At 41.4% G+C, this 27425-nt stretch overlaps 1 protein-coding gene across 1 annotated transcript in view; it reads right to left on the minus strand.

Annotated features, from left to right (window-relative positions):
* Positions 1–421: 421 nt before the first annotated feature.
* LIN52 (lin-52 DREAM MuvB core complex component) overlaps positions 422–27425 on the minus strand; it is a 41495-nt gene continuing 14491 nt past the window's right edge. The window contains exon 6 of the mRNA XM_084263457.1: positions 422–606. Coding sequence (XP_084119583.1) covers positions 551–606 — 56 coding nt within the window. The 3' untranslated portion in view covers positions 422–550. The remainder of the gene's footprint in view (positions 607–27425) is intronic.

The following is a 27425-nucleotide window of genomic DNA, read 5'->3' on the forward strand; positions in this document are numbered from 1 at the left end:
CATGCTTCTCCAAAGGCAGCAGGTAACGAATCTAACACAGGCTGCACTCAGCTTCTACACCAAGAGCCTTTGCTCCTGTTGCACCAATGCCACCAGTCAAGCTGCACCCCAAACTCTGCTCAAGTCTTGTTGTGCATAAGGAATCATCGCATCCAGGCAGTAGAGTCAATGCCTCATGATGCCCACTGGCTGGTGTCATAAAGGTCTCCTGTGTACTTCAAAGAGGTGCTGCTGCTAAGAGCAACTGGCTAAGGACACTCTGGCTGGTCACCCTGGATAGCTGATTAAAATGCCAGGACCTGAGGTTGGATGTCTTACGGTCAGATACTCCAACGAATTCCAGTGCAACCAACAGCAGTCCCTGTGATCTGTGTGTGCAATACGTGTTTCACTGTAAAGAGATGAGCTGTGGAAGCAAAGAGGGATGTTTTCTTCTGAAGGTCTAGAGCAAGAGCTTTGTACTACTTAGAAGTTCTGGGCTTCATCTGGCTCTGCAGTAGGTAAAGTGATGTAGTTGGGGGTGTTTTCGACCAAACTCCAGATGTGGCAGCTACTTTTTGGGTTTCTCCAGGATGTTCAGGAATTTCCCTCGAGTCATTTCTCTAGCTGAAATCACAAGGGAGACAAAAAGAGTATTAATATTTTTTTAAAAAGCCAAAAACTCCAAACAATTCTGCAATTTACAGATTTTAATCACAGGATAGGCAGTTAATTTAGATTTGTGCTTATACTGATAGTGAGCAAGGATTGCTTTATTTATTTATTTAAGTGGAAAATAAATAAATCTGCATTCCAGCTTGAATTCCTGACATCCTAGAAATGCAGTCATGGCCTGGAACCTTCTAAACTTGGCAATAATTCCCAAAGGCTGTCTCATTACATACAATCTATGCTTCCTATTCCTACTGTATTATGGTCTTGCAGCATCTCCTTTTCTCCATCCTATCCATCTCTGAATGGTGTAATCCAGATCTCCATCACTATCTCAGAGCAATTGTTCCTTGATGTTATAATCTGTCAGAGATTATGGAACTCTCTCTTTCTCCATTTCAGGATTATTGGTCCCTGGATGCTATGATCTTCAACAGAAATTAGACAGCATTTTCTCTCTCTCAGCAGTGTCAGTCCCTGGATGCTGTAATATAATGGGGTTTATATTCCTTCAATGCAGTTCATCTATGGATAGCGTAATAAAGTAAAGTTTATAGAGCTTTGGTCTCCTCTCTCTCTCTGCATTGTCAGTCCTTCGATGTTTAATACAGCAAGGCAAGGTTTATATGTCTCTCTCTCACTCTTGGCACCATAAATCTCTGGTAGCTGTATTACAGCAGGGTTTACGCAGCCACTTTTCTGCACGAGACACTCCTGACTTGCGAGCCCATAAGCTCACAAGCTGGCAGAGCAGCCCTAATGCTATCTTTGTCTTGCAGTAACAATACAATGCATCAAAGACAACACCATTAGCAATTGCATCCTGGAGAAAGACAATCTTCCCTCTGGTGGTTCCCTTCACTTCTTTTAAGTAAAGGTGTAAGCTTTGTGCTGGACTGACAGGCATCAAAACAGGGAGGTTTTTATTCACAGGATTGATGAAAGGGTGCACGTTTCCCACACCTAACCTAGAGAGGGGCTCTGGAAGGAGATGGGAATTCATTTTCTGGCTTATCCATTCAATTCCTCACTTTTCTACTGAGAGGAAGAACAGAAATGACAATTAGCAAAAAACTTGAGGTGGTTTTGTAGCTGGTGTTGGTTTGACACTACTGATTATCTGTTAGAACAACACTAAAATATAATTAAAACGTTCAGATTAATAAGCAGCTCAATAAGCAGCCTTAACAAAATCAAGACACTTTGTTATTCTTTATCTGAAGGTTAAAATTTGTGCCTTATAGCCTGTTCTTTTAATTAATACATTCTAATTTGTCTACCCAGAACTGTACCACAAGATCCCTGTAAAGCAATCAGTGGTATTAGGAACTGACTGGTACATAGTGATATTCACAGGCTGCAAACCCCACTCAGATTCGAGCAGGTCACTGCATCACTCGCTTCGTTCAGGCCTCCAGCTGTGAGTTCTATCATCTGGGACCCGTTCCCAACTCTGCTTCTGATTCACAGTGTGAACTGACACCAAAGTACTCGTTTGTACCTCTACTCCCCCATCTGCAAGACAGCGCCGATCTCTTACGTGCTACTGAAACGATGCAGGGATAGCAAGGGCTGCAGAAGGGGCAGAGTGGATCACTGTTTTGTCAGGGACCAAGTTGTTATGCACAAAGAACATGATTAAGTAAAAATGGAAGGTTTTTTAAAAAAATTTCAGCTAGGAATAGACTTCCAGCATTGGTTCTTTTGATACCTCCCTGCTTTGCACCATCAACAGTGCCTGGTTTTAAAACACTCTTCAGAGAGAAAGCCCAACGCCAAACTGTAGCTGATAGAATGGAAAGTTTTCCAGAGTGCCAGTCCCATATAGGAGATATACGAACGCATGACAACTCTGCTCCCCCAAAGAAGGCTGCACCCTATAAATCAGGCCGAGGGCATAGGCTCCTTTCTGCGCGCCGAGCGAAATTGCTGTGGGCTGGGGGTTGCTCCAAGAGCACGTGCCCCTCCTGTTCGCTTGTCATCGGAGATGTTAACATTTCTGATTAATTCACAGACCTCTCATTTTATTCTTCATTCCTTTATCCTCGCTATCCTGTTCTGCTGCAGCTTAAAAGATTCTTACCGACCTGCTACAATAATCACCGCCCGCTTGCCTCCCACCCCCCCCCCCCCCCAACCTGGTGAAATTGTTTAGTGATGCCAACCGCGCTTTTAATTTGCAAGACATCAGACACAGAGGTAATTTATACCAACATCTGTTCATTTCTGACTTCTGAAACAAACTCGCACATGCTGCTACAAAATCCCATTAGGAACAGGAGACAGCCTTCTGCTGTTCTGTATTCCCCTTCTCCTCACATCCTCAGGCTTGCACCGGGGCTTTATTTTTACAGATAGGATGCCAAGCTGAAAGAAAGGCCCTTACCTCTTTGTGTATGTATGAAAATGGCCAGGAAATAACATCCCCATATAAAATAAAACCCCCAAAACCAAAAAAACCACCAAACAATAGCAGCCAAACTAAGGGCAAGTTTCCACAAACATTAACAATCTTGTCTTCCCTGCTTCAGCTGCTTCCCTTATGTGCCCAAGGACCACAATTCAATGCATTCCGGGTAAACACAGGCCAAACACACATTACATGGTGCCGTGTTCAAATGTCTTGGCTATTCCTTCCCCTTTGTTTCTCTTTGATCTGCGCTGGAGTATGGTTTGAGCTTGGGTTTTTGTACAGAAACGTCTCTAATATTAAGAACTGACTCCTCAGCATTGCTTCTGATAAATGAATTCTTAATAAGGGGAATATAATTTCCAATGGGGCCTTTTGGAGCTTGCTGGGGTGAGGGACGAGCTTGTGAATGAAGAAACCATCACCCACATTCTAAATACGATTGCAGTCTAAGAGAGATGGTAAAACCTGCCTTAAGCAACGACCCAAGGGACCAGCAGAAGCCAGTTGTGTAGCAGATAGAGGTGGATTTTTTTTTAATTGGACAAAACCATAGTGAAAACCTGAGGGATTTTTTCTTTAAAATGGTTGCTTAAACCAGAGACTTCAAGTGAGGAGAGGGCTTGAGTGCAGGTTTCATTGTACCAGCAGACAGACACCACAGAGGCCGCGCAGCACGGAACAGCCACATGAATCTCCACGTCAAGACACGATTTACAACCTTGCCTACGCTGTGCATCTACTACAATAGAAAATCAACAATGGATATGATGGCTGTAGCTCGGATACAAATTAATCTCCCCGACTAGGGAGGAGGAAGAGGATACCAAAGAGCAAAGGAAAAACACTATCGGCACTGGTTACAGTGGAAGTTGAGTGCTTGAATAGACTCCTTGAGAGAAATGTATTGAAAAATGGGATCAGGCTACTATAATTAACAGGGAATGCTCTATTGTATGAATTAAGTTTGCAAGATCTGCCAGGCAGATCTCAAGAGCAGGTATTGGGCAGGAAAGGCTAGGGCTGAAAGGAGGAGAGATTTCTACTTGATAGGGGAGCAGAATAAGGTTTAATATAATCTCCTCTTTAGAACTTCAATCCCTCAATCCTGCATTTAGCCTTGTTGCCCGGGGGCTCCTTTCCTACTACAATTGTCCCCAGGCTGCCTCTCCACAGTAAATTTTGTGGTTGGTGGTTGAAAAGATTCAGTAGTACAGATTGATTTCCTACAAGTGAGGAGATGAGGGATTACCAAAAGCAGTCCTGGTTAACAAGATTGGGTACAGAATCTCCTGCTAGAGCAGCCCACTCTGCCAGTGCTTTGCATCCTTTCACTATGACATATGGGTTTCATTACACAAAGATCTTCCTGATTTTAACTTGGAGGCGATTACATTGGAAACTCGGAGCTATCTTTACATCTGTAGCAATTTAAAGGTTAAGTAACTTTTAATCAAATGACAAAGACTCATAATGTTTTTTTCCTCGATTGAAAATGAAAACTGCTGCTCTGGATATTCCCTTCCAGTGACAATTTAATTAGAAAAAAAACCACTGCACTGGAGATTGGGGTCCGGCCTGATTGCTCCCCATAAAAAGCCTTCTCACACATATGACAGCTCAGGACATACTGTGTCATAAGGTCTGGATAGCCAGGAAATAATGGAAGGATTTACTGCTATAAAATCAGCCATGGAAACAGTGGTTTCCACTTACATAAGCAACTTTCATCCAGGAGAATCCCTCAGCAACACACAGACACCCTTTGTACAAACATAAAGGCAAAAGTGCAACACACTTGGTGATAAAGTCTATGTAAAAAAACACATGACGAACTGTTTCATATGTTTATTATGATGCCTTTTGCTATCTGCTACTTCTGGGCTTCTCTAAAACTCTCAGAACAAAACCTGTGAGCATCTTCCACTCAGTTATTTTAAAATTAAATCGCCCACTAAAGAAGCACTTCTCTGCATCACCCCAAGACATACAACTTATAGGGCAAATTTGACTGTGCTTCTCCTCTGACCTGAAAAAGTGTTGAAATCTAAAGGTCTTGCTACTAAAAAGAACTGGAAATGCAATTAATGCCCTGCAAACAGAACATGTTTTAAGTCCTGAAATGTCTTGCAGTATCACACTTTGGACACTACATTGCAGACTACAAAAAGGTTGTTTTAGGCACTGTCATACTTTATTAGATTATCTGTTATTCTTCCAGTTCTACTGTATTTACAGTGACTAAAGAACTTGTTCTTCAACACAGAAGGATTCCTTTACAGTACTCATCATGCACTCTTAAACTAAACTACTGATGTGTTTTAAGACTACAGAGAAAACAAAATGCAAAGGGTTCATTTCTGAAGAATTACCAGTGGAAATTACCAGTCCAGGGCAACAAACATGAACTGCAGAGAGACAGCAGAACACTACTTTGGTTTTTAACCCTTCTGCCACAAGGGTCTGTGGCATCAGGAATTACTTCTTTTGTCCTGAGAGGCAATGCTAGGATAAGAAGACACATCACCATTCCTTTTCCTCCTAGGCAGGACATAAAAGAAAGCCCAGAGGAATCCCAGCGAGCAGCGGTGGGAGCCTGGCTTGATGGGACCTATGAAAGCCAATGGCACAGCCGTGCCTTTTGGCTGGGATGAACTAGTATAGCACTTCAAAAAGTTTTACACCAGTTATGGGGGAGAGAAGGGGGAGCAAGAAGCAAAAAGGCAACCTAAATCCAGCAAAAATACCTAAGATTGACATTATTACTTAACAGTTCACAAAGAGAAAAAGAGGCTTATTTCAGAGAAGTTCAACAGAATATTACCACCCAGTCAACATAATCTGAACTTTTGTCAGAGAGAGGTATCTGTATGGACCACTTTCTATCTCTGGACCAGACCCCCAGAATCCTGCCATGAACTAGATGCCTGCTGGCACCAGCTCCCTCCTTTTCCTTCATGAAAAGAGCTCCAATTACTCTGCTGACCGTGTACTTCCTTTACATAATTATCAAATGAGCTGCTACTTGATGGCTGTGGGCCTCTCATAAACACTTATCAGTGAATGTTACACCAAGCTCAATTTCATAAAGAGCAGGAACTGCCATCTCAGGAGAGCAGTAGTTAGTGAAAGCAGAGTCAGTCACCTTTACTGAAGGTAGAACTGGTACACACAGACACTCAGCCCTGTGTTTCAGGAACTGTTACAGTTAAGCTGAAGACCAGTGTAATCATCTAGCACTCCTGAAACACATTTTTCAGGTAAGACGTCAGAATCAGCATAAACCTCCACCTGAAATAAGCTTGCATTACCATGGCATCTTTCAATAATCAATATCAAAGCACTTGCAAAGTTTATCAAGCTTCACAATATTCTTGAGACATACAGTGATTTAATTCCCTTCGTACAGATGGGGTCACAGCCTCAGTAAGGAGTTATGTACAGATGTATACTAAAGGAGTCAGCAACCATGCTAGAATTCAGGCTCTGAAAGATGAGCCCTGTCAAGTCTTGCTGCAGCATTTTAAAATATTAACACCACCCTTGGTACAAAACATCACTGTTCTTCCCTTGGTGAATGAGAGAGCAGAATCTGCCCTTACTTCACCTGCAGCTCCCAGGCTGGCATGACTTGTTTCGAAATGCCAAAGAAAGTGGAGGCTTCCACAAAGTCAGGCTGTGAATCACAGCAGGTGAGGCACATGGACCACTCCTCCCCGTGCACCATGAAAACGTCCATCTCTGACAGAGAAACGGTAAATAGATGAGACTGATAAAGTTTGAAACCACTCAAAGAGTTCAGGGAGTCTTAGCTTGAGCCTTAAGAACTGCAATCAAATACCTAATTCTTTCCTGAACCATGAAATCCTCATGTGACCTCTTTCCACCCACAGTAGTGCTTCATTGTATACCTGATAGGAGATCTCAGAGATCCTTCAGGATTATCCAGAATGGTGATAACAGATCTGCTGCAGATTAAGATAGCAACAATAACATTTTTGAGGCTATCAATAAATACTAGAATTATATCCGCTGTAAAAAGCATTAGACTCCTCTGCAGAATAATTTACCCTGTTCTCCTAATCAGATCCCCCTACCTTGTGAGGCAGCACCATCCTGTTTGCATCCAGCTGCAAACAACAATACTCACAGAGCTTCGAATGCAAAATCTACCTGCAGTATTCATTCACATACAGATGGGCAAAGCCAATCAATGAAAACACTCAAAGCAAGGGGCAGTGGTATCCCTGCTCATGCCCAGGGAGCTACTAAACCTGTATTCCAGGTCAAGGATGTTAGGATGTGCAGATACTGTGTCCTGAATGACCCCCATATTAAAAGAAGCTCTTACAGTACCTCCCACTTCTGTGAACTGACCGGAGCCAACATCCTGTGGGGCCAAAGACCTGATCCCTTTGACCCCCAAAGCAGGGAAAGAGTTACATCTCCTCTCTGCGAAGCCAATAAAACCCTCTCTTGATTATAATTTAGATAAGAGCCACTGGATTGAATAATAATGTCTGAAACTCCCCTGGCTGTTTCACCTTGAGACGTCCATCACTGGGTTAAACATGATGCTAATTGCATTTGGATTGATTAATTTCTCTCACTCCTGTCTATTCGAATAATGCTTAACAAAATAATCACAGCACCCAGAGCCAAATCTTCTCCGTCAAAGGAATGAAGCCATCAGAACCAGCAGAGATGAAAGAAATGAAGATGACCCGTAATTACTGCTACGGTGATATCATTACCATATTATAGAAAATGAGTGTACGTGGGGGGGAGCGGGGGGCTGCGATTATTATTTATTTTTTAATGGAACCTCACGTCCCAAGAATACAGATCTGACACAGTGGAGCATAAAGAACTAAAAAAATTCATTCTGCATTACATTGCAAGACACAGCGAACACCGGGACACCAAGGATCTTGTACTGTGAGCTGCTGTTCATTCACTTCACTGTTTTTTCATGGCAATAACACTTTGTATATGACTAGCACAGAGATTTAAGATGCCTAGGTTCCCAAAAAGATCCTGTCTGCAACAGAACTCACCCATAGCCCTGATGCTAAAGCCATTCTCTTTTAGTGTCATTGCAAGTCATCTTACTTTGAATGTTGGCCTTTGGATTTTTAAACTGCAAGACCTAACTTGATGCTCAAGGAAAAGCTAGCATGCAGGAAATTCTTACTCTTAAAAGCTGATTCCTATCTGAAGGCAGTTATAAATTCCATCCCCAGCTGGATAGATCACTTTCAACCACTCCTTACGCTGGTTCTGTAAAGATATCAAATGTATCAAGTCTGGAAGAATTTAAACTAGGATTTAAAAAAATAAAAATCCACCAAAAAAACCCCCAAACACTAACAAACCACCACAACCCTAACATCCAAAAGGAAGGCCTTCTGCTCCCTTTATTCTCCAAAATACACTCCCAAAGCCCCTCTCATTTGAGAAACAAATAGCTTGGCAATTGTGTAAGATTTTCAGGCACCTGTGCACTGCAATTCTAATTGTGGTTTATACAGTTCACTTGTCTCAGTGCTGGTTCTGTCTGCCCCCTAGTCTCAGCACAGAGACAAAAAAACCCCACGCACAACTAGCAGCTTAAAATATTTATTCTGGAGTAAAGCCAAGGTCAAACACACAAAAAAATTCACACGCCAAAAATGTCAAGACCTAAGACCAGGTGCTGACTCATGAAGCTAATTAAACACAGAAAGTGACGTTCAAATATTTTATAAGGCTTAAATAAATAAATTCAATTTATACATCTAATAGTAAAAGCAAAATGGAAGTCAATTTTACATCAAAGTTGAAGATATTTTCAATTACACCTGAAAGGGGTTTTACTAGTGTAAGTCATCAGTGGGACAACTACAGCTTGGGGACACCTCTGACCTCCAAGCCCCACAGATGTTGTGAGCAAACAGCAGGATAGAAATGGGCCACATTTTAACAAGAAGCACTCTGAAGATTATTTTTTTTTCCTACCTGCTTGTACCAGAAGGAAAATAATCTGTTCCCGGCCTCCCAACCCCTGCAGAGGCCCAAGATTTCTTGATGATTTAGGTTTTCTCACCACAGTATATCAGCAAGTCATCTTCCTCACCTAGCAGCCTGTAGAGATGAAATCAGAACTCTTTGCTCAAGAGTTCTTGAGCATAAACCACAGGAATAAGCTCGGCAGAGAGGTCTGCACTGAGTGTACACAAGCAGACAGTAATGGGAAGGTTCTGGAGGTGAAAGGACCCTTCTCAGAAGGCACAAGGGCAGAAGCAGTGCCCAAATTGGTCTGCCACAGTGTGGTGCCCTGGCCTGTGCCGAGGAACGGGTATCTACTGGTTGGGAGCAAAGCAGGTGAATCTTGAAAGTAACAATTCATTTTTTTTTCAAGTCTTATCAGTGGCTGGGGCACACAGGCCACAGCAAATCTGAGCCCAGGAGCCAATAGGAACAAAGGGATTAAGAGTTATTAGGAGTAGAGAGAATTACATATTTACAGTACGGTTACTGAAAAATCACCGTGTAATGATTATGTAAGTCCCCATACTCCTTTCTGGCTAATAATGTTGGGATACAAGCTGTATGGTTATGCAAGCCAGGACACACAAATCCAATCAGAAGACAGCAAGGCGTGTTCAGGGGGAGGCCTTGCAGCTCTGGTTCAAGAACAGTGCGGCTTCCGTGACCTCCAAAAGGCAGAGACAAGCCCCTGTCAGTAGGTCAGCAACGGCTCGAGCTGTGAAGCTGAACTGAATTTTTAAATTTAACTCCTGCCAACAAGCTTCCTGGGATGAAATACCTGGGTGTGAGAAGCTCATACTACGGTAGTATTTATTTTTCCAGAAGGTATGTCTTGTCTTTGAAAAAGCAGGCTGAATTCTTAAAACGTTTTCTAATCCCAAAACTCCTTACTGCCACATTTTTCCATGTAGATGACTGCAGCCCTTGACACAACAATGAATTATCAATACTGAAGGTCTCCATGAAAAGAACATTCATGCTCTTTATGATAATATTCTTTGATTTACACATGAAGTGAACAGAGATTCCTTTTGCCATCAGTACGATACAACACATGGAATTACAGAGGACTATTATAATTTCAAAAAAATCCAAGCAAAACCAAGTATATGACTGAAATCTCAGCATTTCAAGGCCCAAATCTCAACTTCAGTTAAACCAGAACTATGGAAGAGCAGCAGTTGGTAGGCTACAGGAGAAAATCTTTACAATTGCCTCCATCTTATTCTTTCTTCCATGTGAATCTTTCTTCAGTGAGTACTCTTACCCCCACCCTCATCCTTCCCAGGATATTCACTGCTTGTTTTAGTCCAGCCTTTTCAGTTCTACTACTAGCTTGTTTCATGTGCTCTGACTACCACAACCCTCTCCCAGCAACAATATGCTGAGCTGAGGAATATTTTATAGTCCAGAAGAGGGTTCAGGGGTTTCAAAACTATCTTTACCAACTCCAACTTGGTTACAAGACATCTGAGGAACTGATTTAGAAATGTTACGGTTTTTACAGCATCCAAATGCTACTAAAGTCAAGTTCAAGTGAAAAAAGGAAAAATGCAGATTTTGAAGAGTTAAAAATAATGGGAAAATTGTTGTTACTCAGAGAAACTAACAGTTTTCATCTATAATTGTAATACTACTCAGGACTGTTTGGAATAGATATTGCAGATCAACAATGCAGGCTCTGCTACAGTTATTACAATTTAGCTCCTTATGAGCTCAAAGGCAGCTAAGCAAGGCCCAGCTGGAAAGAGATGTAAAAGATGCACCCAAAAATAAACCCTCCCAGACCCATGAAGAAATATGAGGATATTTTTCATAAACACCCTCACACTCCTAGTACCCACAGGTTCTGAAGAAAAGCTTAAAAGACCTGATTCAAATGGAAGAAATACAAAGGGATCGGAATCTGCTGATATTTCTTGAGAGTGGCCAGAAGAAACTCCAGTTTCTGAAACCCAGAAATAAAGCATACCAGTCAATTATCATTCCTGAAAAAGCAAGCCACAACAAATAAAACAGCATTATTTTTTTGTTCCAGAAGGTCTACTGAATGCAGCCCAGTAAGCTCTGGTACATTTTGGCTTCTGAAAATATCTTCATTTTTATTCACAGTCTATCCATGCCACTGAGGTTGTATCTACAACTACTTTTCTTAAGAGTCTTAATACAGTGCCATAGGTATCTTTTAATGAGCAAACTAGTGCTCTCCATCCGTTACTGGAAACCAAAAACAGAGGCACAGCAAAGGCAACAAACCATTTACAGACAGCTCAGAAAGTAAAACAGAAGGTGGTGTTGACCATGAGGAGTCTACACAGACTTAGCGAGATTGTGCTGAGGGGCACTGAAGAAACACTGGAAGCCAGGAGAACCCAGAATGCTCTGTGATCCACTGAAAATATGACTGTCAGTCATCTTTGGAGGTGAAAAGGCACAGCAGAGTAGAAGAGGTATAAGCAAAAAGAGGATATAAGTAAGAAGTGATGAGCAAAGATGATTTTTTCTATGAGAAGAGAACAAATGGTAAGATACACAGTACTGTATCATACAAGGAAAACTGTACGGAGTCAGAGAATCCTCCAGGTTTTAAATGTCATTGGCAGGTCTCCAGTTCAGAATCACAAGGTTGTTAAGACCTTTAGGATCATCAAGTCCAACCATTCCCATCCTATGCTAAACCATTTCCCTGATCTACCCTTTTTTTAAACACACCCAGGGATGGTGACTCAACCCCCTCCCTGGGCAGCCTGTTCCAGCCCTGACAACTCTTTCAGTAAAAAAAATTTTTCTAATATCCAATCTGACCCTGCCCTGGCACAGCTTCATGCCATTGCCCCTTGTCCTATCTCCTGTCACCTGGCTGAAGAGACCATCGCCCACCTCTCTACAACCTCCCTTCAGGTAGTGGTAGGTGGTAATAAGGTCTCCTCTCAGCCTCCTCTTCTCCAGGCTAAACACCCCCAGCTCCCTCAGCCATTCCTCATAGGATTTGCCCTCCAGCCCCTTCCCCAGCCTGGTTGCCCTTCTCTGCACTTGCTCAAGGACCTTAATGTCCGTCTTATAGTGGGGAGCCCATCTCAAGCTCCTCAGAGTCACCTCTTCTCCATTCTGAAGAAGCCCATCTCGATGGCCCTCCACTGAACTCATTCCAGTTCACTGAGGTCATCTTCATGCTGGGGCATGGAGCACACACACCACTGGACGTGGCACTGCAGATGAAGTCTAATGACTGCTGAATAGAGGTTGACAGTCACTTCCTTCAATCTATCGACTAGGCTTATATCAGCAGATGTATATGCAATCCTACATTCCTTTGCCAAATATTATCTACCTGCTGCATTCCTGTTTGACACTGTTTCATAGCCTCTAACCCCCCCCATCCAGCTGCTGCTTTGCTTACTATTCAGAAAACCTGAGCGCCATAGACAGGAGTCAGTGCATTTCGTGCCCTGAGACAGGGGAGGAGGAATTGTTTGCTCCTCCAAGTTTTATATGTATACATTATTAAAAAGAAATTGAGAAATTTTTAGTTAATATGCTCTCTTTTTTCAAGTAAGCCAGGCACAAGCTGTGAAAACCTTGAGGCAGCCCAGAGAACTATCTGTTGAAAAGCAAATGATAGCTTGGTCTGTTACCCAGAAACATCCACCACCCAGCCCTTTTCTGTTGGGATTTGTGCTGAATGACGTCTTCTGCAGGTTAACAATTACTTTTTAGCATGAGAGTCCTGTGTCATCATCGTCATCTCCCCAGGAGAGAGAAAGAAGCTGAGTGATTTTCAGATTATATGCTCTGATAAGACACAGGCTCCTGACTCCCTGTGTGCTTGTGCCGTGCAGGCCACCTGCTCTATGGAGCTGCCACTGGGGACACCCTCAAAAAGGTTTAATAATAATGTTCTCTCTAGAGATGCAACTCAGAACATGCTCTGAATTTACATTTGGTATCACTGACTAGAATCTTGTATAGACAATCCTATCAACAGATAGGATCTAAGACTAGTCACTAAAAAGGGTAATGCTGTGTATTATAGAAATGTTATTTCCTGATAAACACAAATCTGTCTGGTCTGTCTGGTCATAAAGCCAGTAAATGAACACAGGAATTGATAGAGCAGGACAGATCAGTGATCTACCCAGTCAGGTATCCTGTCTGACTGCACCCGATATCAGAAGCATTAGAGAAAAAAGCACAAGGAACTCTGTTATGAAGACATATGGAATAATTGTCTCTGATTCCTCCTCTTCCTAAGTGCTTGTTTATATCCTGAAGCAGTTGATATTTCCTATTTAATTTTATATTTTATTCTTCTATGACTAGAAATGTTCTCATTATCCATTTAATTGCCTGATTCCTTTTCAAAAGCTGCTAAGTACTTGGGTTAAAAATAACTGGAAAAAAGAAAAAAATGGAAAATCCCAGTGTGGCAGAAAGTTCCACACAAAATTACTCCTTTTTGCTACTTTTAATCTGATTGGCTTCCATTATTTTTTCTGAATTCCTCCCCCCCCCTTATTCTTTTCAGAGTTGGAAGTCAACAGGAATTTTCAATTTATCTTCTCAATTGTAGAGATGTAAAATAACAACTGTGCTACCCTTCAGAATCAGAGATACACACACACACACACTGTCACAAAGAAATCTCTTGATTTATAAGCAGCTCTCTAGAAATGAATAGTGTATTTCACACTATCTCAAAATTGTGAAGTGACAGAGTATCTGGAGTTACAAGAGAGAATGAGACTTACTTCCTACTCGAGGAAAGATGAGGAAACCTTATGCAGAAATAGGAGTTGTAAAGCACAAACGATTATTATAAACAAGCAGAAAAGTTGGGAAACAGCACAATAATTTGAGCTTCACCCAAGCCTGAAGACATTAGGGCTGGGCAATCTTCTCCACCTTGCCATGCTGGGAACTCTGTTTCCACCCAGACCTTCCAGACCATCCCAGGAGCACAGGCTGCTCAAGGGGTAGGTACATGCAAAACATGGTTGAGCAGTGCCACATTTACCAACTGCACACTAACACTGATTACTGTGTTTCTAGTAAATCCCTCCTAAGAACCTGCTCTTTACAAACCTAACAAAATGACAAAACCATTGCAAAGAAAAAACCTACACCAGTGTAGTTTAATTAAGACTTTGATGAGAAATACACACGAAGACCATATTCATTTGGAAACTTCCTCAGACTTCCCTAACCAGAAGTAACAGCAAATTGTAATTACTTCAAAAATTCATGAAAAAATATGATTTTGCTATTTATGTACAAGACATAAAACATTTAAAAAATATTATGGGCTTCCAAGCAGCCTGTAATTTATACAGAAAGTGCACATCCAGAGAAGAGATTTTACTCTACTCTCTCCCTTTTGGTATTTTATAATAGAAGAAAAAGCAAGGCTGTGACTAATTGCTGTCACATTTGAACTACAAGTATGTCCTCTTCCATTTCAGGTAACAGTTCTGAATGATACTATTTTGGTGCCAGAAAGCATTATCTCAAATACCACAAGAGTTGTGCTACTTAGAGGGAAAGTTTTATTTGATGGATGCAATTATTGGGTTAGACTGACAGCATGCCCCAACAGACAGCACTTTAGCCTACAAATGGTAAGCTGATTTTTATTCCTGATGGAGTCACTCCTCCTGCGTGACTTTTCCATCCCCCAGGTTTCCCCAACCCATGAATTGCTATAGACTTTTCTCTGGCAGTCCCAAGATTGGGGGAGTAGAATTATTATGAAGCAAGGAAATTCTATTTTAGTCTCAGAAATAGCAGTTTAGATCCAAGGCTTAGACCCATGCCAACTAAATTAAGGTTCCTGACTGAGGTGCCTAAGTTGAAAACCTCATATATATCTACAGAACAGCAAAAATATCTCCAAAAAATCAGTTTAGCTTATTTGAGATCTGACTGTACATACAGCTTAAGAGTGATTATATTTCTGACTTGGAGAGTTCAGGTAAGGTTCTAAAAAGTAACAGCCACAGAACCAGGTCCTGAACATCAGGTGTTTTTGTAGCATTTCCTAGAACTGCTTCTTCAGCAGTTGGTTGAGAGAGCCTTGAACATTCCTGCAGAAGACCTTTTGTGTTATCAAAGCCCTTCAAAGAATAGTTCACAAGGGGTTGGACCCGATGATCTCTCGATTTCCCTTCCAACTCCTATGATTCTGTGATTCTTCCATATGTATCTGCTGTTAGGACACAGAATGCCAAAGCAGAGGAAGCCAACATGTTCAAAGTGTCAACAGAAAGAATGCTAGCTTGACAGATACCTTTAAATAAATAACAGCTTGCTACCAGTGCTATTGTACATTTTGAATAACTGTTTTCATACCTGGAGGTTCTTGTTGATCAAGCACCCACTCTGTTACACGGTGTACAAACACAGGACAAGTTATTTCTGCCCTAAGGAGCTTAGGAGAGTTTCTATATAAATACAGACAGAAAACAGAGGCGTACGTTAAGTGAGTCAACACTGAAAAGTATCACACACACAACACATCATAACAGTTATTAAGATTCTATACATACTGTATAGCAGGCAGAGGGAGGATGAGCTAGCTCCCTGGACGTTTACAGAGTATGCCTCCAAAGTCTGCAGGGAAACCAGTTTCTTGGAAAACACAGCAATGGCTCACAGTAATTTGCACTGTTGCCAGACTAGAAGTGTCTGTTGTCTTTCTGTTACTGGATGCTGTATGTTAGATAAAGCACACAAAAAAAAATAAGTGAAGAGAAAAAAAGAAGTGGTTTAATACACTTTGGTATTGTATGGAGGAGTGTGTGGAGATCTTTCTCACAGCCAAAACAATGAGATGAACAAGACTTGTTAAGATCTGAGTGAAAGATTCTGGAAAAGGTGTAAGATGGTAAGATCTCAGCTGGGTGGATACACAGTAAAGGTTTTATTCCATAGGTGTTATACAGAAAAACAGTAGAAGATCTATATTATACCATGGATACCTGGACTTACTGGGGAGTCAAGCGTTATACTTGGTCACAAGGCTAAATGAGGGACAGAACAGCTACTGGTGTTCAGTCATCAAGAGGGAGGGATCACAGAGAATTGGTTTGGAATGGGAGGAGAGAATAAAAATCTTTGGTTTCCACCTACTGGGGTACTTGGATATAAAGGAAATGAAAGGGCTGGTTGAAGGTATTTCTAATCCCACAGGTTCTAGAAAGGTAGCGATGCTCAATAACCCCCAGTGTGGTCTAAATACTCTGAAATAGGTATGCTGCTAACTTAGAAGCAGAGTATGTAACAATATATAAACGATATCAGGCAAAGCAAGCCATGCTACATAGTCTGATGTGGTCATTCATGCTAACTCTACAGCATAATTACATTTTGTGTACATAAATTCTACCATTTCTTTCAGATTATTTGGCTGCTCAGGAGCAATAAACCATTTCATCTTTCATACCAGTACAGTAACACTTGCATAGAAGTGGTATTCAACAGCTTACTTACTAAAAAGAAAGAATAAAGAGAAAATAATAATAATAATAATAATAAAGACGACAGGAAATGTACTACAGAAGTGAAGTTTTCCTCAGGCACAGTAAAGATTTCTGACTTCTCATCTTCGTTGCCATACCCAGTTACCATTTGAATCATTATACTACATCTACATCCCACAACCTCATGATTCAACCACAGGCTAAGTGATACCCACTCCAAATATCATCAACATTCACAAACTTTCCTCCTCCCAGTGACACACATGCAAAGGGCCTACAACTCCTCCAGTCATCAGCCTACGAGACAGACACCAGCTTCACTGGGACAGATCTGCCACTGGTTTGAAGAAACTGTGCCCTCTCTGGGAATCCAGCAGCAGGTCTGACCTAGTGAGTACCACAGGACCAGTGCTTAACATCACCTTTGGTGCTAGGCTTATTGAAAGGTCACTGCTTATTTGCCCATGGGACAGATACCAAGATGAGTGGCAGACAAGAAGATGAGAGACAACCAAAGTCAGTCAGGAAAAAAGATGACTACAGCTAGGGTTTGCCCAAATGCTAACTGCTAAAGGACTACTCTGAAGTCCTGAAAGTGGCTTGTGTTGCAGGGTACAGCACACCAGCCTTAAATTCCTTTTCATGAACCCCTGCATGTGTTGGCTTTTGTTTTACCCACTAGGCAAGAGGCACTCCAAATGCTCTTTAGGAAGTGACCTGCAGCTATGCACCAGAGAGAAGGGAAGCATGTAGCCAGTAGGATTTCAGGTTTCAGTTAGGGCACAGCTGACCAAAATGAGAGCAGCATGTACATTTTCAGTGCCATCTGCTGGGTAAGATGGACAACTCTAATAAAGGTTAGAAACCACTATTTTCCATAAAACATCATCAACACCCACCAACAATTCCCTCCTCTTCAGGTCTCTTACCTAAACAGAGACCATTTCAGTTGTCTTAATAAGCACTTCTTATTCCCCACACTCTGGCAATGCATCCAAGAGGGCAAAGAAGCCAATAGCTGTGAGAACGTTCATATGCATAAAAATGACTGCACGTTACTCCTGTTGAGAATTCAGGGGGTTGTGATGCTGGAAAATAAATTAGATTTGATGAGAAGAACTGGATGCCTAGGTTGCAAGACATTTCTGCACTGGGCCCATCTCATCTCCCATTTTAGAACAGCTAATGCTCCCTTCTCTAGACAGCAATGAAGAAGTCACAAGATAGGAAGGTTTTTTTTTCCTCTTGCCTGAAAAGTGTGTTTCTCACTGGGAAGACCCATCAATTGTCAGTGTTCTCCCACCTAAAGGAATAGAAACAGATTTGTAGGTCACAATAAAATCACAGAATCACAAGGTTGGAAAAGACCTTTAAGATCACCGAGTCCAACCATATCTGTCCTCTACTAAACCATATCCCTGAGCACCTCATCTACCCAGTCTACTCCTCCTAAGGAGCTCTCCAGCTCCTTCACCAGCCTAGTGAATGGAACAGATCACTCCCCTGAAGAGACAGGTAACTTCTATTGCTAAGGAAATAGAATAATTCTGCTAACAAATTCTGAGGTATTTTCTGTGGAGACAGGTATTTATTAACATAGAGTAAATAAAACATGAACGTGATCTTGAAGATGATGAACAGCTTTCTGATTTCTATGAATTACAACTTATGTTCTGATAGTTCAAACTGCAAAGCTTCATTAAATGTGTCTCAACCATTTGCAGAAACCACTGATGTTACAGACATCTGTAATTTCTCATAAAGGGCATCTGGACACATTCCTCTTGTGATTGTATAACCCAAGAACCTCTGGAGACTGTGGTAGACTGATCCTCTTTGGTCTATGTGCCATTTAGAGATCTACTGGATCACCTGGATTAAGTAAAAAAAGGAGGATAGACATGAAATGGGGTCTGGCAGGAGGTGGATATAATTCATGTAAGAGATGCAGCAACAGATTGCACTCCCTGGCCCTCAAATTCCAAACCCATACTTGCTGACGTGACAAACCAACAATTGTTAATAAACAGATATTCTGCTCTTCAACACTCCATATGGCAGTCTGATGGATTAAACACCAGCAGAGTGTTGATCACTCTAAAAGCTCATATTGAGATGATCTGGAAAATCTGTCTATCTACAATTTACGAATTCTGGTTAATTTAATTAAAATGCTGCATCACTAAGTGCCTTAATATGTGGAAAGCCATAAGCTTGTGAGGTTCCTGGCACGTGTCTGCTTTCAGAAGAAGCTACAGAACAAACTATCAAGAGTCTCCTTTTTTATTTGGATACACAGAGGATGACTCCTGAGCTAGAAAGTCAGATTAAATTTATATACAGGGACAAGACAGCAGAAAAATCTCCAAAATATGCAGAGGGATAGGTGGTACAGCAAGGCTAAGGGTGCCAGCAGCATGAGAGAAACAAGTACATAGGCTGTCATGGTACTGCTGACTTCTTTCAAAGGGGCCAGCCAAGGTTAAAGGAAATTAGATGGGTTATAAATATTTAGCAGACTGAGAAATGGAGACAGGACAGAGGGGTGGGGTTCAGGAGAAGAACTGACGCCTTGCAAGGGCACAATGGCCAGGAAGTCCCAAGCAAGAAGGAGCCCAAGATCAACATGCTTGGCCAAAGGTAAACCCAATACTGCAATCTACCTCTAACAAGGGAGGTTTGAGATCTGACACCTTAAATTGAGAGCCTACAGCACATACACAGGCAATTACCACGGTTTAGCTGTTCATTTTCAATTTGGTGCCAGCACCATGAAACTGAATCCTTGAGCCAGCTTAGTAACTTTTTTCCTTGCTAGAAGCATGGTTGTATGAAAGAAAACAGATATTCCCAACCCAAACCCCACCTGACAAAAGACAAATGAGTAAACTGTTGGGATATGGAAGCAGATGATAGTTTGGGAAACACCTTTTCCATGTCTGCAGCAGCTCTGAGTTAATGGAAGCCAAAGCATTCCCAGTATGCTGGTTTCTGTCTCTGGAGTGGACCCTAATACATTTCTTACACTTAATAACATCTATTTTTGTTATTCCTAAACCAAAGATGATGATCCTGGGTTCAGTTCTTAGGAGCTGAAGCTGAGGATGAAGCATAAAGGACTTTCCAGACATGGAAAAATTTCAGAGGAGTGTGAAAAGAGGGAAGTGGAGCTATCAGGGAGATGTCTTGGAAGACTAGACAGAAGTCCCCAAGTTATTATTGTCTCAGTCCACTCTAATTCAGCAAAGAATAAATCCTTTTTTTCTTTGCATTCTCAAAAAGATCCAGAGAAAAATTTCTAGAAGGAACAGCAGTTTGGCCCAGGAGCACATAGGTTTAGGCTCCTTTCTTGTTAAGAAACATGGAACAGGAAACATTTTTGGATTTTGTTCTGCAGGATTATCATCTTAATTGGAAAAACAGGAGCAGTCTCTAGTATGGCAATTGATCCCCTACTAGTACAGTCAAGTGAAGGTTCTGCCTGAGAAACGCAGGAGGGGCTGCTGGCTTTCTGCAACAGAAGATAGGGCATGCAAGTTTGGGAAGAAGGCCTGATTGCATTCTAGGTCTAGCACAGTATTACCAAGGAAGACTGCCAGCCACCAGAGGCCCCTTCAGCTGAGCTTCTGCAGTTCACTGCACGACAAAACCAACTTTAACATTTTACAGAGCACACGCCTATACTAATCTTTCCACTAATTGCAGAACTCAGAAAAATGATCTGTAAAGTAAAATAAGTAAAAGCAAAGCCATATAGATAAAGAATAATGTGTGTTTAAAAAACAAAGCCAGATCACATTTACATTTCACTCTCCAGTATCATCTCTATGCTTCCTCTAGACAATTTCCAGCTACTTTTCAGGACATGTGAGTGAGCATGCTGAAGCCAAAGCTAATTATTTCCACATTCAAATACAAGAGTACTGTTCTTTTACACTACCACAAGCATAAGAGCCAAGAGAAAGTACTTCAGACAGAAAGCTAGGTGAGGGAAAAAACCCTCTTCCTTCCCCCAAGTCTTCTCCGCTTCAGAGAGACCAAGCAGGCTGGTTTCAAAACAAGAGCAAGTGATATAACCAAACAAAAGCAGATCTGAAAGGTGAGCAAACCCCATGAGCCACACAGTCATTATTACTGTGTCGACAGCACACTTGTTAAAAATGTATATTTTAATTTTCTGTATTGCTAAAGGTCCCAATTTGCCCAGGGATCTAGCTAAGCTGCCATTTTCTACCACGACAGAGTCTAATCTTTATTTAATGGATTTAGCATCTATCTTCACTAGAGTGGTCTCTAAGGGAAAGGGGAGGGGAGTATGAAGGGGCATGAAGAGATGATCAGAGCCCCCCTCTCCTTCATCCATCCGGCGCTCATGTTTGTGTTCAAAATTCAATTACCTCCTTATTGATACTTCACAGAGATATTTAAGCTGCAAACATGAAGCCCTGATTTCCCAGGGGGCCATGCCCCTCTCTATTTCACTGCTCTGCTTCCCCCAGGGTGAATTCCTGAGGCGTCCATATTAATAGGTAATCAGTCACAATTCATTTATTAAACAGCTAGCAAGGTTTATCAGCCTGCCCTGATTAGCCGGGAGAAGCCACTGAATTCCTAATTTATTTATGGAAATGTAAGTGTCTTTTTGAATTCCATTCATGAAAGACAGGGGTGCTGTGGGTCTGGCACACTGAATTCTAACAGGGAAGCAGCAGACAACCTGGAGACCAGGGACTTTGCAACTTCAGCCCAGGAAATGCACTACTGCGACCTTAGTGTGATCAATAGATTTCGTGCCAGAAGCTCGTACAAGAATTCACAAGCCCTTCAGAGGGAAGGCATTGCCACCCACTGCAACTAGAGAGTTACCATCCTGCTGGCTCAGGAGGTAGATTGGACAAACAAAGTTCCCTAAACAGAGCAGGTGATGTGGTGAAACTGGGTAATAACAACAAATATAACAACTTTAAAAAGGCATTTTCAAACCTTCCAATAGAACACTCAGAATATTGCTAAAAACAACTACTAGGTAATACTAATATATGCATTTACATATGTAAATTCAGCTTTCTGCAAACTGAAGACTCTTACAACCTTAAAATTTTTTTGTCCTATAGTGATTTCAACTGAACTGGTTTTAAACATGTAACAATCACTGCTGCTGTGCTTGCAAATCAAGACACAGAAGCTCAGCGATGCTGCTGGGTTGCCAGAAATTGAAGCGACCACCACAACCACAAGTCATTTTTTATAGTTTTAAACAAAGAAACTGAGAACTTGAAGAAGCTTATACATGCACTTAGCCCATCTTAAGGCAATTGCAACACAGCTTCAGATGACATAAAGTTTATATACAGACCTCTGAAGGTTCAAGGCCACCAGTGGTGAAAAACACTTTCTTTTTACTCATTTCAGCTCTGTGCTGATCTCTGATACTCATTCACTTGGATTTTACTCACCACAGTTACTTAACCATAAAACAACTGGAATGGAAGACTACAGAAAATGTTTATTTCCCTTTTCTTCTCCATACATATTTATGCCAAGTAACTTTCACTGTATCCCCCTCTGTATTTAATGACTTTTCTGAACAACTCAACTGGGAAGCAAACACAGGGAAAGTACTTTTAAATTGTAGAATCACGGACTGGATTGGTTTGGAAGGAACCTCAAAGACCACCCAGTCACAACCCCCCTGCCATGGGCAGGGACACCCCCCACTAGACCAGGGTGCCCAAAGCCCCATCCAGCCTGGCCTCGGATGCTGCCAGGGAGGGGGCAGCCACAGCTTCTCTGGGCAGCCTGTGGCAGTGTCTCACCACCCTAAATCCTCTAAACAAGGAGGATGTCCCTCAGGTAGCTGCAATAGCCAAAAGGGCATTTTTAATTCATTTTCCCTAAATTATTTAGATCTCAAAACTGAGAGGGTTTAGCAATGCACCGTGTTACATCAATACAGACAGGAAAGCACATTTAGGCACACTGAGAGCATTTCTGTACCACTAACTCTGAGACACCATCATCAGACATTTTGTTCTGTGACTTCAGTACTCTGATCTGATTATTATCCCTACGTAGTTCAAAACTGGCTACAGCTACGTTTACCCTCTGAATTTACAAGCACAAGCTCAATAGTTACATACAAGATTTTAATTTGCTTAAGATCTCACTACACAAAATTTCAGTAGTCTATTAAAACCAATATACAATCCCCACTTCAACTAAACTAGTGCGACCTATAATAGAACCCTTAAATAAAAAAGATATTATTTCCTCTCAAATTACAGTGGTCAGTCATGAAAAGATGTAGTACATGCAATAAATACATCCAAAATGTTCAGAGGGATGAGGATTTCAATTCATCTATAACCAGAACTGGTCTGCTGCAGGTTGCTGGAGTCAGGGATGACATGGGGAAACAAATCCTAGAAGCAGCATCTTTTCACTGTCCAAACAAGTAATCAGTGGCTTAATTGTTATTGGGTTGTGTTTTAAGCAGACGAGGGTAATTCAGTACATTTTTCTTACTATGAAGATTAGCTCCTAGAGGAAGGGAAACAGGACTCACAGAAAAGATTTCTCAATTCCTTTCCTCCACTATATAAGGAGGATTTCCACACTGGCAGACATTACAGGATTTTACAACAGGCCCGAACATGTAATCAAGATGTGACTCTCAACAGCCCGTTTCTCCAGCCCTCATTGCTTGGGGAACTGCAAACCCAACCAATGAAAATAAAACAACCTGTTCCCTTCCTGAATCCAGCCATACTTCACCTTTTCCCCCTTGAGCAGTAAATTCACAGCGGTGATTTCAAGCGAGGCCTTTGCAGAGTGCACAAAACCAACCGAGCACGGAGCAGGTAAAGCAGGACACTCACCCATATTCTCACTGAGGATCTCACTGAGCATCCCTCTCAACGTTATTTCCACTCCCTCAATACCCACACACCTTAACAGACAGAAAACCACAGCACCATCCATAATGACATCCAACCCACACTGTCCAAATGTGTTAAGAGAATAAAAGCTGGAATCCCATTGCTGGTTTTTCTTGTCTTCACAGATGTTATTTATAGTCGTTACTACTCTTCACAGCTTTCAAAACACAACCAAGTGCAAGCAGTGCTGCACTGGCCTTCTGAAACCAAAGACAACTGCTCCAGGAAATGCAAACTGTTGTCATCCATATAAGTAATTGTTTCTTCTTTGGCTATGAGATCCAGGCCTGGAGGTTGGTGTCCCTGCCTGTGGCAGGGGGGTTGGAGCTCTATGATCCTTGGGGACCAACCCAGACCATTCTATGATTCTATGTTTAAGAGATCAGCTTTAGCACTGACATCATTACAGACCACTGCTTGTCTCAGTGCATACACCCAACAGAAGGGCTTGCCCACCCAACTGCCTGGCATCCTTACCCACCTGTCACCCCCTCCCAATGACACCAGCTAGTTGCCCAAGCCCTCAGGTTCCCATACACCACGTGCTGTCAGCACCAAATCATGCATATGGAAAAAGCCAATCTACAGAACTGCAAGAGAATATCATTTAGCATTACAGCAGAGAACACAGCATTATAATCTTCAACTGCTTGACTCGTGTTCAAACTACAGTATTTCAAAGTCCATTTTAACATAACCAAATCATGCCCAGCTGAACCCAGCATGATACTGGCACATCTACCAAGGCAGAACTGGGATTCACGTGTTATACACCCAAAGGAAGGGTTTGGTAGTAAAACCCAAGAGTATTACATAGGTATTCCTTCCTTTCTAAATGCCACTTGCTACAACCTGATGACAAATGCCTATCACTCTGCTGAAAATTACCATTCAACCTTTCATCCTGTCTCATCCAGCCATCCATCCATCTTACATATTTAGTTCTAACACTCCTGTAACAATGCCCATATACTCAGTAACAAACAACATGGTTACAAAAAAGGCTGGGATAATTATTTCCTGTCTTTCTTGCATATATATAGCCAGTGCCAGGAACTTCTACTGACTTACACAAGGAACTTTGCAAACTGCAGGCACAAAAATTACTTCATATGCTACTTCAATGCCATAGCAAAACAACCACCATTTCCATGCAGAGCAGAACACAGTTCAGAGTAGAAGAAAATTAAGATTCTAAATGCATATGCTGCATTTTGCCTCTGACAATGAGCTTAGCATTTGGGAAACAAATCAAAAAAAAAAGTGTTATGAGTTCTTTAATGACCAACAGGTTGAGATCTTTGCCATACAACTCACTGGAGATGTAACATTTCCAACAGCAGAGAGCCCTCTAGAGCTACCACGGGATAACAGTTCAGCAGCCCACCCAGAGAAGGGCATCAAAGCTGCCTAATGTCAGGGCTGGGGTCTTCTTGATTCCCCTCCAGCTACTGACCAAACCTGATGTCACCTGGCTCAGTACAACAGAGATTAGACCCTGCAGTGAGAAAACAGAAGTCTCATTTGAAGAAAACCTGAGCTAATGTTTGTTGAATTGCCACTGACCCTAGAAAGCTTTAAAACATAACATTAGGTTTCAGAGACAAGGTGCAAGGACTTACAAGACATTCTTACATTATTTATAACACAGATGCTTGTAAAACGTCACCAAATATCTGGAAAGTCAGATTTTTTACATGACAGCTTATGTTGAAACCAAAGTAACTGGCACTTTGTGCAGTTTAAACAATGTGTGGGTATGTGCCTCACAGCACAGAAAGCTCTCCATATGGAAATGCCCTATCAATGTAAAATATATTATGATTAACTTGATCATAAGAAGCTTCACTAGCTTTCATTAAAACACTGCTCAAACCAACACACAAAACAAAGTCTGTCTAATCAGTTATTGGACGCCTCACAATTACTTCCACTCTTGTGCTTGTGCCCTAGCAACTAATCACTAAAAATATCTCCTCAAAATTAAATTTCAAAGTGAAAAGCTCCCCTTACACAGCATGGAGTTTCCTATTCCCTTCTTCCCAATTACAGTAAAAAGTTGTAAGATAAATCGCAGGATAATAACTGAACTATATCCTTTAGCTTTACTGTCAAGACTTACAACTGTGAAAAGCAGTAAACCCAACTTTATTCTCTCTTCATTGTGAGCAAAAAATTCTGTAAGAATAAAATTTCATAAAGAATAAACTCACCCATTTTCTCAGAACCAAAACCCATCAATACATAACATTTTGGGACTGACAACTGAAGTACAGTATGCCAGCCACAGGTTTGGTTCCACATTTTAAGACCTTAAGTTAACCACTGAAAGTTATGAGCTTAACTTCCTGCATGTTAATTCATCAGGCTTAATTATGAGAGGAGTTTGCAGTGTGCTCAGGGAACAACAATCTCCTGGACCCTTTAAAGAATCCACAAACAGCCTTCAAACATGCTTTCATGGGCAAGTATAAAGTAATGTTTTATTACCAAAATAAATTTCTAAGAGCCAGCACTTCACTGGAGGGGGGAGGTGAAGAACAAACTTGCAATGAATATGATGAGAAGAGGTAGTATGTTTACTCTGCTGGCAATGGCATTAAGTACCCTTTTTTTGATCTTCAGCTAGAACTCAAAAAGCCACAGCAAAACTCTTCTGTACAGATGAAGACAATTCAAAACGTCTCAGAACCCAGACAAACTCACATTAGGATCAAGAACTGGATTTTTAGTAGCAAAGTTTGCAATAGTTAAGTGGCAAATAAATTCTCCATCACTATTAATTTGTTTTAGCAAAGCAGGATTTTTTTTTCCCCTGAAAAAAGACAGTCTTTAAGAAGGGAATTCAAGAAAGACATCATTTCAAAGAAGCCTCCTAGCCACATGATCGAATTTCTTCTTGTGCCCTCTGTAGCTCTTTCCCACAGCTCAGGCTGGGTCTTGTTTACAGATTCTGTTTCCTAGAAGGGCCTTTTAGGATGCTCTGGAAGAATTGGAGAGAAGTACTGTCTTTAAATTCTAGTCTTGTAGAAAAGACTGCCCCTAGACCTGAAACCAGATAGACCTACACTTAACAGAGTAACACACAAGAGAAACAAAACGCTATTTTTATCACTTAAATCCATAAAGTGGCTGGAACAAAGTATTATGACCTATTTTAACTTGTCCTGAATTGACTAAGATGCTTCACATTTACTTCAGACTGGGCTGAACTGAGTCACCTAAAAACAGATGAAACAGAAATGAGATTTGGTAGCAAAAAACAAGGTTTGTTCCCTTCCACTCCTTGTACACTTCTGTCTTATTGTCTGACCTTGTTCCATAGCCTCATGATCAACCTTAAAAACCCTACCTGCAGGCACTCTATCCCTGTATCTCTCAGTATTACGCAGTCAGTAGGTATCTGGTGAATAAATACTTCCAGGCAGCCTCATCAGCTAGGATGAAGAAAACGTTTTCCATTTGGCAAGGTGTCCCCTCTCCTACCTCTTTCCTGAGCTCCCTCTCTTGGTCACTTAGCTTTGTGAATAAATCTGTTCTAACCTCACAGCAACATGAATTTCCTCCTCTGTCTAAGCCAGCACCAAGACAGAGACCTGTTATTTTCATGCTATAGCCTCTGAGAGAATACCAGCCTCACATGTAAACAAAATAAGTCACAAGAGCTCTGCAGTAACACAATCAGATCTGATTAATTCATACATGAGAAGGCCTTTTATAGCCATTAAGGTTAGATTTGTTTAATGAGAACAAACTGTATATAAATGCATTAAAAAAACCACCCTAGAGGAATAATTATGAAATCAGTCTAAAGAAATCTGTAGGAGGAAATAAAAGGCAAAGCAAAATTTGCAAGGAGATAAAGTCTTACATTATTAGACTAATGGATGTAGCTGGGGGGGAATGTTAAACTTTCATGCA

This window comes from Gallinula chloropus, assembly GCF_964237585.1.
Source record: "Gallinula chloropus genome assembly, chromosome: 4".
Lineage (NCBI taxonomy): Eukaryota > Metazoa > Chordata > Aves > Gruiformes > Rallidae > Gallinula > Gallinula chloropus.